The sequence below is a fragment of the Panthera leo genome, chromosome A3, assembly GCF_018350215.1.
Source record: "Panthera leo isolate Ple1 chromosome A3, P.leo_Ple1_pat1.1, whole genome shotgun sequence".
NCBI lineage: Eukaryota > Metazoa > Chordata > Mammalia > Carnivora > Felidae > Panthera > Panthera leo.
Genome location: NC_056681.1, coordinates 12,617,595 through 12,631,655, shown reverse-complemented (window position 1 = coordinate 12,631,655; position 14,061 = coordinate 12,617,595). Strand labels below are relative to the sequence as shown.

General features: G+C 47.1%; 1 protein-coding gene across 2 annotated transcripts in view; it reads left to right on the top strand.

Moving 5' to 3' along the window:
* The first annotated feature begins 200 nt into the window (after window positions 1-200).
* Window positions 201-14,061, top strand: part of ARFGEF2 (ADP ribosylation factor guanine nucleotide exchange factor 2) — a 98,741-nt gene continuing 84,880 nt past the window's right edge. For both annotated transcript variants that reach the window (XM_042930732.1, XM_042930731.1), the window contains exon 1: window positions 201-486. In XM_042930732.1, coding sequence (XP_042786666.1) covers window positions 366-486 — 121 coding nt within the window. In that variant the 5' untranslated portion in view covers window positions 201-365. The remainder of the gene's footprint in view (window positions 487-14,061) is intronic.

Here is a 14,061-nt window from a genome sequence, read left to right as displayed (position 1 = left end):
TTTGTCCCTCCCGGGCCCTCTGGCCTTTCACCCACTCCCATTCTCCTCCCCCACCTTTTTTTCTTCCTTCCTCCACCCTCGCCCCTCCCCTCCTCACCCGCCGGGCCCCGCCCCCAGCCGCAGGCCCCGCCCCGCCGGGGTCACGGGGTCGACGGACGCTCGGCGGCCGTAGCGGCCCCGCCAGTCACGTGGTCACGTGACGCGCTCCAACATGGCGGCGCCGTGGGGCCGCGGCGTCGCTTCCTGACGGGGCGGCGCGGACGAACGCGGCCGGTGGTGGCCGGGACGCCGGGCCCGCAGCGTCGCTCGCCCGCTTGTTCGCACCGCCCGCCCGCGGGGCTGCCAGCCCCCGCCGGGCCGGGGCCATGCAGGAGAGCCAGACCAAGAGCATGTTCGTGTCTCGGGCCCTGGAGAAGATCCTAGCCGACAAGGAGGTGAAGCGGCCCCAGCACTCCCAGCTGCGCAGGGCCTGCCAGGTGGCGCTCGGTGGGTGAGCCGCCCCGGCCCGGCCCCGCGCCGGCCTCCCCACGCCGGCCGTTACCCCGCCCGGCCTCCTGGTTTCCACCTCCCCCGACCTCGAATCCCACCCTGCCGACCCCCTTATTATAGCCCGGGGAAACTGACGTCCAGGCAGCTCGGGACTGGCCCAAGGTCACCTAGCAAGTTAGTGACAGCCAGCGCTAGCTAATCCAGCCTCCCAGCCCCGGGCTCTTGCCACGACTCCTTGCCGTCCTGTTTCCTGGTTCCTCCCCTCACCAACCTCAGGAGCGGTAGTCCTTGCCCCAAGTTTTCTCTTTACCTGCGTTCTGCTGGTTAGGGTTCCCCCATGTGAGCAGAGCAAGTGCTTTGCTCACCTGCCTTAGGGAAACCCCTGACATTTGTTTTGGAAGTCCTGGATTGGAGAATGTTTTCCCTTTCATTTGGGGATCTCCCATAACTCTTAGGTAGGTGCAAGAGATCCGCTCGTTGCGGGCAGTCCACTGAAATAGATGTTCTTTGAGGGCAAAAAGGCTCGTCTGTTTTATTCACTGCTGGATTCCCTGCGTCTGCAGCTCTGCCTGGCACATAGTAGGTGCTGATTGAATGGACCCACGGATTATGCAAAGAGGGAGAGGACTCTCACTCATAGCTAGTTAAAACCTTGGTAGTTGATTACAGCATCGACATCCTGTCTTTTAATCGTTGAAATATTTACCAAGTGGCCACTGTCTACTAGGTGCTGTGATGGGCACTGCAAGCAGACAAGATACTTGCCTTTGTGGGGCTTATACTCTAAAAGGGGAAACTAAAATTACTGAGACGTTTTTGAGTACTGATAAATACTTTTGTGAAAGTAAAAGAGCAAGATATGATAAAAAAAAAAAAAGGGGGGGGGGCCTGCGGACTGGTTTTGATAGGGTGTCAAGAAAGTAATCCTTTCTGAGGAGGTGACATTTGAGCTGAGTACCGAAAGGCAAGAAGTGTCCACCATGTGGAGTTCCAGGAGAAGAGTTCTGGGTGTTGAGGATCAATACATTTGACGAGCGCTAGCTTCAAGCTCATTCACGACCCCAGTGCCTTTGGTTTGACATCTGTAAAAAGACCCGGTTTTGCCCTAACACATCGAGTGAATGGAAAGTTTGATTTTCTGTTAGGGAGTTTGTAGTTGCCGTCACTTTTCTCGCTACGTTTGGTGTAAGGGACAGAGCCGAGATTCTTCTCTTGGGGCCTAGGAACGAGCTTGTGAACTTTGCACTTGTCGAGGAGAAGGTCTTTGGCTTTATCTGATTCTCGGAAGGGTCTGAGACTCCCTCAGGGGTCAGGAACTATTGATTGAGAGGTTGTAGTTGCTTAGATAATCTGGAAACAGAAACTAGTCCTGTGAAATCCAGGATCAATTGGAGGAATTTACTGAGATTTAGATTTGTAAAGCTTTTCTATTCAGAAAACCAAGGCTAACTGTTGGATATTGTTTTATCAGGAATGCAGGATAAACACCTCAAAGCAGTTTGTTAGGCAAAAGCCCAATAGCTAGAACTCCATTTTGAAACCTGCCTGGAGTCTATCCTGTCAATATTACTTTAAGAGTATTGTCGCAGAAATTTAAAGATAACTATTTGGCAGAAAATTTTTCATTCCTCATTTTCACCAAGTTGTTTATCACAATTTTGCAACCTACTTCTAAAATTGTATTATGGGTCATAAAGGGTCATAACATTGAGAGCTTTTTTAGATGTTTTTGGATCATATCTTTATTCAGAAGTTGTGGAATGCACGTTCAATGTTTTAGTAGTGGATTGTAAGAAATAGCTCATATAAGAAGTAATTTGACCATAGGTTAAATGAATAGCAAGCAAATGGACATGGTGGCTCATCATTGTCATCAAATTGGGTCATAGAAACTATTATAAGGGAACCTGTGCACAGTGTTGAGTCAAAGTGGCCATTTTTTTAAGAGAGTAATTGTGTCATTGCTGTTGAATAGAAATGACTGCTTTTATTTGTAAACAGTAGAAAACCTATAGCAAAGTACATGGTGATTGATGCTTCACTCTGCATCTCCAGGCACAGTCTTGTGCCCAGAAACAAGCCTGTGTGTGAGCTTTTGTATAAGAAGTTTTGTAACGTGGCCAGCGTTTTGGAGATTACCACATACAGATTATCGTTAATTTTGATAAGAGGAACTGTAAATGACCACCCAAAGTTGAAGTGCTTAGATGATGGAGCGCACTTACAGGAAGCAGCTGTGATAGGATTCGTCTGTTGTAGTGTATTGGGGGAGGGGATCAGGGCTGCAGGGACTGCATAGTAGGGAGGTTAGGAGTGTGTTCTCTGGACTCAAGACTGCCGGGGTTCAAGTCGCTTGCCTTCCGCTTCTTATCTTTGTGATCTTGGACAGGTATTATACCTTCTTCATTGGGTTATTGTAAGGATGAAGTTAGTTGACATGTGCAAAGAACTTGGCACATAGTGGATGCTCTTGGTTTTGCTCTTGGTTGGTTTTTTTTTTTTTTTTAACATTTATACATCTTTGAGAGACAGAGACAGAGCATGAGCGGGGAAGGGGCAGAGAGAGGGAGACACAGAATCGGAAGCAGGCTCCAGGCTCTGAGTTGTCAGCACAGAGCCCGACACGGGGCTCGAACCCACAAACCGCGAGAGCATGACCTGAGCCGAAGTCGGACACTCCACCGACTGAGCCACCCAGGCGCCCCTCTTGTTTTTTATTATTAGCTTAAGCTGTAACAGACCACAGACACTGAGGGCTCTAGCCTGATGTTCTTAACCTGCATTGGTTCCTCGTTCAGGAATGACTTATTGCTCTATTTGGTTTGTTGCTGCAGTAAATAAGAATGTAATTACACGACCAGGAGGCTGTGTTTATCGCAGTGTTAACTTGCTAAAGCTCAATGAAGACAGGGGTTGTCCCTTGTAACAGCAGTGATGATCAGGATCGAACAGGTTTGGAGTAATCTCAGTGATTTATCTGCACTAAATGCCAAATGCATAGGTAGGTATAGACTACCCAGTTAGGGGATTTTGTCCTGCCAGCCTTTATCTGAAGTATCAAAATAGCCTGTAAGAGTATTCATCACCCCAAGGATTTTGTTGGTCTTTACCTTGTTAACGAAGCTCTGATGTGTATTAATAATCTTGAACCCTTCAGCCTTCTTGTTGGTGTCCACACATACATTCCTAAACCTCCCTTTCATAAGTGTCTTAAGGGCCATTTTCTGTCATGATCTCTCTTTACATTATTGAGTTATAAATTATAAATTCTAGAGTTTGGAGACTTGACAGGATAATCTGGGTGTTTTTAAATTGAGTATGGAAAAATTTGCCTGGAAATCTGGAAAACGTTAACTGAGTTCTAACAGTACTCTTCTCATCTATATATGATAAGAGATGCATTATCTTACTTCGTAACTTAATCCACACAGAGTGCTAAGAGCTGAGTGCTCCGTAATTACTTGGTGTCATTCTTAGTCATTATCAAGAAAACATAAAAAGAATAACAAACATATCTGTATGGCTTTCGTATGAAATAGAGTGATTTCTTTTTTTAAATAGACTTTTTTTTTAGAGCAGTTTTAGGTCCACAGCAAAGCTGCACAGAAGGTACAGAGAATTCTCATCTCCCTGCCCCCACACATGCGCTGCCTCTCCCGTTAGCGACATGCCTCACCAGAGTGGAACATTTATTACTATGATGACGCTACACTGACGCATCATTGTCACCCAATTGAGTAACGTCTTAAAATCACATGTTATGTAATAACTATTGGTCTCTACCATGTACTAAGCATTTCTGTGTTCCAGGCACCATGCCATGTGCTCTGCGGCAGTTTACTTCTTAACTGTTATTATCCTCATTGAGGCCCAGAGAAGTTGGCCAGCATACCTCAACCAGGAAGCAGTGGAGCCAGGATGGAACACTGGCAGGCTGGCTCCAGAGCCCAGGACCTTAACCGTTACTGTCACGCTTGCGCTGCTTCTCCGTAGGAGAGTTATTGTATGTAAAATACTCAGTGGAGTCTTTAAGCGATAATTGCACTGCAGTAAAGTTTTGAAGTTTCATTAAGTAAAAGCATTTGGTAAGTAGAGAGACCATATTTTCTATAGTTGAATTTTGATATATTTGAAAGCCTGTCGTCACAATGATGACAGCTTTGTTCCCCTGCAGCTTTTTGCTGCATGTATCTTCGGTTTACTTTAGTTTAGGAACTAAGGGGAAGAAAGAAATGAGGGTAAAGAGCCGATGGCCCATAAGCTTCGCTTGAGTGATGAAGCTTTCTGATTTATGACCTCTGTCTCCATCAGCGGTAAAGTGCCTTTGATGAATTCTGGAGGTGTAGCATGTAGCTGGTGTCCGTCTTTGGGTACCGCAGGCAAAGGGAAACCGAGGCCCAGAGAGAGTCTTGCCACATATGCACAGCCAGGCGGGAGACCTACGGAACACACGTGCCCTGGCCTGACATACAAATCGTAAAATCCAGCTTTAGATCTGCCACTCCGCTTGATATATGGGACTGAGAGGCGTGCGGGTCATTGGTGATCTTAGCTTGAGCTGTTCTGGTGGCACAATGAAGGAGAAAACCAGAATGGAATGGGCGAAGCATGAGTGGGAGGTGAGGAAATAGGGAGCACAGACAACTGTTTTCCAAAGTTTGGCTGTGGCGTGAAGGAGAGGCAGGAGATGTGGATCCTGGGAGGGTTTTTCTCCTTATTATTTCAAAATAGAAAAAACTCGAACAGGTTTAAATGTCCTTGGGAAGAAGCCAGTTAAGGGAGTATGCTCATAAATCTTAGTTGTATATTAATGTGCAAAAAAAAAAATTTCAACGTTTACACGTCCATATGATAAAGTGAACTGCTTTGTCCTCCATATGATGTTGTTGTTATTCTAATTTTGATGTGTTCAAAATAACTGTTCTCACCACTAGGAAGAACCTAAGTGCAAAATTTGAAAAATATGAAAACCATCTCTAAATTGTCATAGCAAATAAAGTAAGCCTTCCTGGTGAAATACAAAATAAACCCTTTAATTTTGGCAAACTCTGGTGTTTGGATGAGACATTTTGTTTGCACGTGGTGCAGATTAATGTTTTGAGAAATACCAGGACTCAGGACCCTGACAGATTAGTTTTTGTTGAAAAGCTTTATGATGATTCTTCAGGAAGCGGTCACCTGCCTAGAAGCAGCATCTAAAAGTTGGATTTTGATTACTGAAAATTGTTTGTTTATTGGATTAGCAGAAAATTCACTGAGAGCTGAGTTGGAAACTTTGCTTCTTGATTAGTTCTGTGATGCTGGGTTGATAATTTAGCTTCTTTGAGCCTCAGTTTCCCGAAATGCTAAAGGTGATAATACCTTTGTCCCGGGATTATTGTGAAGGTTAAGTGACCCAGTGTAGTAAAGTCTGGTGCCTAACAGATAACCTGTTAAAATTTAGAGGCTCTGGCGTTAACCATATTTAAAGGAGAAGAAACTGAATGCTTGCTCTTTTCTGCCTCCCGTATTAGTTGGTTTGTGGACGTTTTTCTGGTCTCTGACATTTCGATGCTGGTGAAGCAAGCCGTTGGATGAATTTAGAGCTCTGTCCTGTACGTGTAAATCTCAGGGGAGAGTCTGGGGAAAACAGTAAGACTATTCTTTATGGAAAAGAGCAGACTTGTGAAATGTGTACTTAATCAGCAAGTACATGGAGTTTCCTATATAAATAGCTCAGAACTGTATTTAGTCCTCACCAATTTCACCAGGCTTAGGGGGCCTGCCAGGAAAATACTTGACTTTCTTTCCAGCAAGGTTATCTTAGAAAACCTTGACTCATTCCTGGAGTCTTCCTAAAGGAGCTTCTTTCAGTTTACTGTCTTGGTTGTAAATAAGTCTTTTGCTGCTTTTTTTTTTTTTTTTAAAGGTATTTTGTTAAGTTTTATAGATTTGTGGGGAGAACAGCCTTCTTGTGCCATTAAATTCTTAAATTTTTCCTCAGTCCCAGGGAGCAGTTAGTGCATATTTTGCTCTTTATATGGTCCTTTTGTCTGTTGACTAAACAAGGGTGACATTCACTGAGAAGATATTTATTTGGGTGTCACATTTGGTGTCATGATGCAGGGGAAGCAAACAAGGACCCTCTTCTCATGGAGTTTGCAGTTAATGGGGAAGAAGTGCATTATTCAAATGCTCACATCCTCTGAATCAACGTTTAAAAAAAAAAAAAAAGTTAACCTAAAAAGTCCTATGAAGGAGAGAAACCTGGTCCTGCAGGGGAGTGAGCAAAGTTGTGAGGGAAAATTTCCCTGAGGAAGTCTTGAGATTTGAATGATAAATAAGAATTAAGTAGGTGGGCGGGGCACCTGCCTGTCTCCTTCAGTAGAGTGACTCTTGATCTTGGGAATGTGAGTTTGAGCCCCATGTTGGGTGTGGAGATTCCTTAAAGATAAAAGCTTAAAAAAAATTAAATAGGTTAGGGTGACAGGTGTTTTGGCAGGATGTGGGAATAGTATGTACAAAGGTCCCGTGGCAGGGAGGAGTACAACTGTTAAACTAAAAAGTCGATCGACAGTTATCTCAACATAGAAAAAAAAATGTGATCATTCAATTGAAAAAGAGAGAGAGAGAAACTGAAAGAGGCCACTGTGTGGTGGGAGCATGGTAAATGAAAGGGGAGAGTGTGTGAGAATAAGGTGGGAGGGGTGGCCAGGGCCCTACCATGCAGGACCGCAAGGTTTTCATGGTGAGGAGTCTGATTTTCCAAGCAAAAGCAGTGAGACAACACTGGAGAGTAGTAAACAGGGGAGAAGGTGCCATGATGACCAGGTTTGTGTTTTGGAAAGATCACTTGGACTTGAACTGTTGTGTTCAGAACATTTTAGAGGAGGACCAGAGGGATTGCTCAGGGACAGTGAGGAGGCAGTTCCCGTCACCCGGGTGAGAGATGTTGGTTCCTGGCCTCAGTGGTGAGGACAGAAGCCAAGCAAAGCGAGTGTATTCCCCACTTGTCCAGAAGGTGAATGAGAACATTGGATAAGGAAGAGGCTGGCTGTTAAGTTTCTGACTCACCCGACTGAATGGATGGTGGTGCCGTTCCATAAGGTGGGAGTGTGGGGGTAGCAGGTTGATCTGAGTTGGGACTTGACGTGTTGAGGCTCACCTGCCTTCGAGCATCCAGTTAGGTGGAGCAGGCAGCAGGTGGACATATGAGCCTGTTGCTCCTGAGACAGACCGGGGCCAGAAGTCATGATTTGGGAGTCAGGAGAGCCTAGGTGGGAACCGAAGGTGTCGGTGAGAGTGAGGTGGCCTAGGGAGAGAGTGTACAGAGAACGAGGGCCAGAGGTCTGCCTGGGCCTCGGGAACCCCTGCCTGGCTGGGCAGAGGAGGCAGCCTGCAAAGGCCATAGAGAGGAGTTGGGGCAGAAGCAGAGGGCAGATGAGAATGTGTGCCTAGGAAGATAGAAGCAGAGAACATTTCAAGGAGGGTGAGGTCGGTAAGGTCAAACGCTGCAGGGAGGTCGGGTTAGATGGAGAGTGGCAAAATGCCCATCAGATCAAGAAACATGTGGGTCATTGGTGACCTTAGTTTGGGCTGCTTTGGTGGTACGGTCGGTGAAGGTGAAAGCCAGACTGGAGTGGGCTGGGGCGTGGGTAGGAGGTGAGGAAGTAGGCAGTGAGCATGGGCAGCTCTTTCCCCAAATTTGGCTCTGGTGTGAAGGGGAGGAGGGAGGTGTGGATCCCGGAAGGTTTTTTTGTCTTATCTTTTCTTTATTTAAAGGTTTAAACTTGGGAAGGGTCCAGCTGAGTGAGAGGTTAAATAATGCAGGATAGAGAAAGGACAGTTTATTCATTCAACAAATATCGAGTGCCTCCCCTCCGCCTAGGAATTCCTAGGTGCTGGGAATTCAGCAGTGACCAGAAGAGACAAAAGTCTCAGTTATCATAGTTTATATTCTCCTGGGGAAGACAGAAAACAAATGAACTGATAAATAATACGTCAAGGGCGGGAGGTACTGTGAAGCAAGATGAGAAAAGTAAACCAGGGTGAAGTGGAAAAGTGAAGCAGGTGAGGAAATAGAGAATGACAAGGAGGGGCAGAGGTGGCAGTTTGGGTGGTGAGGGAAGGTGACATTGGAAGGGGGAACTGAAGGAAGTGAGGGAGTGAGCCCTGCGGATATCTGGGGGAGGGAGGGCATTCCAAGGCAGCAGGAATAGCAATTGCAAAGTCCCTCAAACTGCACCGAGCAGGCTGGGGGTGGGGGCAGCGGAGTGTCTAGAAGGTGAGATCAGAGGGATGGCAGGGGGCCAGATCTTACAGAGGCTTGGAGGCCAAGGTCACGATTTTGGATTTTACTCAGGGTGAGATGCGAAGCCAGTGGAAAGTTTTGAGCAAAGGAGCAGATGTAATCTGATTTCCGTCGTAAGGGTTATGGATAATCTGTTCTGAGCAAAGGCGATCTCATTTACATTTTAAGGGAATCCCTCTGGCTGCTGTGGGAGGACAGGGTGGGAGCTGCAGCAGCGTGGATGGCAGTGGTGGCGGCCGGGCACTGTGAGAAGTAATCAGATTCCAGGCAGAACGGAGAGCATGCAGAGGCAGGTAGGGATGGGAGATTATAGAGGTGGAGGGATCGGACACTGTCTCCTGGCAGGAAAGAGTGAAATTCTGGGTACGGAACCAGTTAGGTTCTCTAACGGGAAGCTGAGTCAGTCTCCTTGTGGCGGCTTCTAATCTCTGTATGAAATAGGAGGCCACTTCGTGGGTAATGAGGAAAGAGGAGGACCGGTTGGTGGTTAGTTAGGAGGGGAGGTGGGGTGTTTGAGAAGAGCGGAGAAAGGAGCAGTAGTTTAGGGAGGGTAGAGGAGATGGGCTCACCCGGCATTATTTAGGGCTCCGTTTGTGGTTGGCGGTTATGACTCTCTAGCCCTACCAACTTGCCCCGCTGTCAGAGGTCTGGTTGCTAGGTGGAGACAGGTCAGAAGGAGATGGTAGTATAATCTCAGTTTGGGATTTTGCCAGAAGTTAAAGACTGAAGGTCGGAGAGAGTCATGACTGTTGATCACCTACCATTCTGATAGCAGTCCTGCTAATGGGACCCATCCTGGGAACTGAAGGAAGGGGAAAGCTAATGCTGGCCTTGTCAAGATCTGACAGGCCAAAGAAGGGCCCTGCTGGTCAGCTGGAAGGAGAGAAGACTGAGGGCATGGGTCAGGAAGGAGCTGGAAGTCCACCATTCCCTATAGGGACAAGATTCAGAGTGTGACCAGCCTCCCCAGGCTGGCTTGGAGTGGGGGAAGAGGGCCTTGGAGGAGAAGTTGCACGAGTTGGGGGCAGCCTTGGTTTGCATAGGAGGCAGGGGTGTGTGTGGCAGGTCAGATGTGTGGGGAGAGTTGAAGATTTGCAGGGACTTTTGGGGTCTCTGGGTGAGTTGACCAGTGATGGGATCATTGAGGTTGATGTGGGTCGTCTTTGGACTCAGCCTGGGAGTGGAGTAGAGGCTTGTGCCAAAGTCACTGATGAATGGGGGGCGGGGGTGGTCCTGACCCTAGGGGTTGGTAGATGGCAGCCATGCCCAGAAAGGATTTCCTAGGAAGAGTGTGGCTTTTCAGCTGAAGCTGCTCCACCCCACTCAGGTCTTCCTCCTCTCCAGCCTGTTCATTTATGGCTGCTAATTGCCCGGTTGGCTACTGGGAACACCTGTTAAAATGTGGAGCAATAAACCAGAGCAGGTGTGTCCTACCATACGCTCCTCTTCCTCCTCCTCTGTCTCATCATTGAGGGCTTCTGGAGTATTGGCTCTGGAGCAGACAGCCTGGGTATGATGCAGTAGCACTTGGTGGCTGTGACGGTGGACAGGTGACTTCGGCCGTGTGCCCAGATTCCTCACCTGGGTAACAGTTACGGGATAAGAGTGCTCTTGGCTTCCTGGGTGTTGGGGAGGACCGAATCGGCACCTGCCCCCCATTTTCTTTTTTCCCTTGTCTCTGCTTGGTTCCACTGATAGCACTAGAGGTTTTGCGCAATTTCTGACTCCTCTTTTAGGAAAAAAGCAAGAGAACTGTCACTTGGTTGACCACCTGCTGTAGGCCGGACCCTGCCTTAGCCATTAATCTGACAATACCTCTCTCATGGGCTTGTCAAGAGAATCACCTGCACCCAAAGGCCTGGTTACAGTCTGTGGGGCAGAGGGGGCTGCTTTTCATCATCCCCATTTTTTAAAGTTGGCAGTCAAGAGTCAGAAAGGCTTACTAACCCAGCTGGCCTCGTTCAGCTAATAGATGTCCATGCGAGGACTTGAACCTAGTTCTTGCTGAATCTCAAACGAATTTCCTGTCTTCCACCACACCAGGCCGTGCCAAGCTATCTGTGAGGCCCCCTGCCACACACCTTTCCCCTGTTTCTTTTTCTGCCTCTGTTTAATGGGAAGAACATACCCTATTATCCAGATATATCCAGAAGCCAACTGTTAGGGCAGGCCATATGAAACTGCTACTATTCGGCCGTTCCCAGCCTACAGAAGTGGCGCATTCCTGTGGTTCTGATGCTTCACCTTCCCCCATGGACTCCATCCTGGTCCAGGCCCCTGTTACTGCTCTCCTGGATTAGTAACAGTAGCCCCTTGATTGGAGTCCCTGCTTCTGTCCTGGCCACCCTCCTCTTTATACTCAAAACAGCCACCAGATTGATCTGTCAGAACATAGGTAGGTCAGCTCAGGCTGCCTCCCCCTGCCCCCCCCCCCCCCCCCCCGGGGCTTTCCAGCATCATCGGGACCCCAGCTGTGCCCAATGAAGAGGTTTTTTTCATAATTTTTCTTCTTCAAGAATGGTGTAGAGAGTGCAACAATTCCTCATTCTTATGGGAATACTTAAGCATAAAGTGAGAAACTGAAGAAAATCTGCAAACATACGATTTGTGACCTTGGTGTCTTGGCCTTTGGCAATAGCTGTCGCCAGTAGTGTCCTCTGTCCTGCTCACTGTGGAGGGCTGTGCCCTTCACTCACTGCCACAAGTCACTCTGGCCTGTGTTCAGTTCTTTTGGAAAACCAGGGCGTACCATCTTGGTGGCTCTGCCACAGCAGGCCAGGAAAGGAGATCGAGAGAGTCCAGAGCCGGGGTTCAGCCTCCCGAGGCCGGATGGGGCTCAGAGCGGTCCAAACACTGGTGCTTCGAACTATGGTCGCAGTAATCAAGTCTGCGTTAGTGATAGCAAAGCCAACATTTACATTCTGCATTTATAGCTTACCAGGAAATTCTGGGTGCTTATTTGGGAGTCACCCTCGTACCCAAGGGTTATGAACAAGGGCCTTAATTTTCTGGGTTCAAGTTCCAGCCCTACCGCTTACTAGACTGTAATGTCTCTGAGTCTGGTGTTTTCATCTGTAATATTTAGTGGAGTTGGGCCTTGAACCCTGGTCCTCAGGCTCCTTACATGCCTTTTGGCTGAGAAGCATTTTAGCTGGTGTAAAACTTGGATGTTTTGTCTTCATAGTGCTGGCCATAGTCCTTAAAAGCCACTTTAGTCCCCAGCAGTTGTTAACTTCTCTGCAGCCAGTGAAGTACATTTTTCTCGATTTTTCCTGATCGGTAAAGCAAAGGTTGCAAACTAGTTTTTTTTGAGCATAATACTTTTAAAAATAATTGAGGTTGCTTTGGATTACAGTCAAACTTTCACTTAAAATCCGGGTTTTGACCTCTGGAAAAATCAAAACAGCTGGCACCTCTGGGCTCCGCTGGGACTGAGGCCCTGTGGGATGTGGAGGGGTCCCCCCTTCCCCTGATGTCTTAAACCCACCCGTGCCTCTCCTTGATGTCCACTGCCTGGCCTCCGTAGGCCTTTGAGTGTTGCACTTGAGTTTATTACCCTTGATGCCTCAGTGACTGAGTAGCTGGCATTCCTGGTGATTGCCTCATCCATTAGTGAGTTGGCACCGGTGACATTCCAAAACAGATGATTTTGGAGCTCAGAGGCCAGCCCAGACTCTAGTGAAGGCTTAATTGCTTCAGATATATTTAACATCTAGACGCTAACAAGGTAACCGCGAACAGAAGGAGACCTTACGTTTGAGTTTGAGGAGCGGTGTGCCTCTGGCATGTCACACGGTGACACCAAGGACCAAGAAAGCCTTGACGTTATGGGCACAGATTTCTCCCAGCTGAAAGCTTGGCTACCAGTGTCCTGGGCTGGATGGGTCTCCTGAGCCACTCCCACAGCCCGGAGGCCTCCACTAGAGGAAGCCACAGCTACGTCCTTAGTGGATTCTTGTCCCAAAAGGGAATGCCACAGAGCTCTCTGTAACAGACCCTGTGTGTCACAGCCCCGATGGTCCATGAGCAAAATGCTTGCTAACGATCATCTGGGTGTTTCTCCCCCGTTGTCTGATGTGTGCAGTAAGAAGACATTGGAAGATTGCTTCAGGGTTAGAAATTGCCACCTCTAGTGAATCTGGTTGTTGAGTTTTCACTTCCTAGTTCAGTCTAGGATAATAGTTGTCCAAGAAAAGGAAATCTGTAATTTCAGAGCTGTGTTGCTGGGATAACTAATGCTGTATCCAGACCACTGGTTCTCAACAGATTGGATAAAGAAGACTGCTCTTGGAGATTATCTGAGTGCACAGCAGGCTTACTTCAGTGGCCTGGTTTGATAATATGTTGAGCCTGTGAAGCCTAATGTGCAGGAATACTTTTGACCAAGAGAATGGGGGAGAATTCTCTCCATATTTAGATGGGGCGTTGTGTTGCCTCAAGGGCACAAAACCTTGTTCTCCTGGAAATAAGACTATCCGAGATTGTGATTTGTGAACAATGACGCTTTATTTCTGAAACCCTAACTGTGAGGTTGTATAACCTCCATGGTAAAGATTTTTTATAAATTCATAAAAATTTCTATATACCTTGGCACAACAATATGAGTGTACTTAATGCACTGAACTGTGTATTTTAAAATGGTTAAGATGGTAAGCTTTATTTGTGTTTGCCACAATAAAAAAAAACTTCTATGTAAAAATAACAAAGTATATATGCTTATAGAAAATGTGAAAAAAAAAATAGTCATTCTACTAACACAGCTTTCTGTTATATTTGTTGCCAATCTCCTATACATATTTTTGCACAGTTGAAATGTTGATAGTATTACCATATTATTGCGGTAGCTATCCTTAACATGCATTTTGCACGACAGGGAAATAGCTAGAACATTGCACTATGGGCCGGAATGCTTGGATTCCAATTCTAGTTCCCCAGTTCCTGATATCTGACAGGGGGCAAGTTACCTAACCTTTCTGTGCCTTGGTTTCTCATCTAAACCAGTGATTCTCACCTGGGGCAGTTTTGCCCCAGAGGACAGTCGGCAACGTCTGGAGACATTTTTGGTGTTGCGGACCGCAGAGGGCTGCTACTGATCCCACTGGTAGAAGCCAGGGATACTGGCGAACGTTCTGCAGTGCGTAGGACAGCCCCATAATGGATTAGCTGCTCCCAGATGTCAGCAGTGTCTTGGTTGAGAAGGCCTGCTGTAGATAAGATGGAGATAAATACTACCTGCCTTATAGGGTTGTTCTGAGGGTTAAGTAAATTAAAAGTATGTAAAG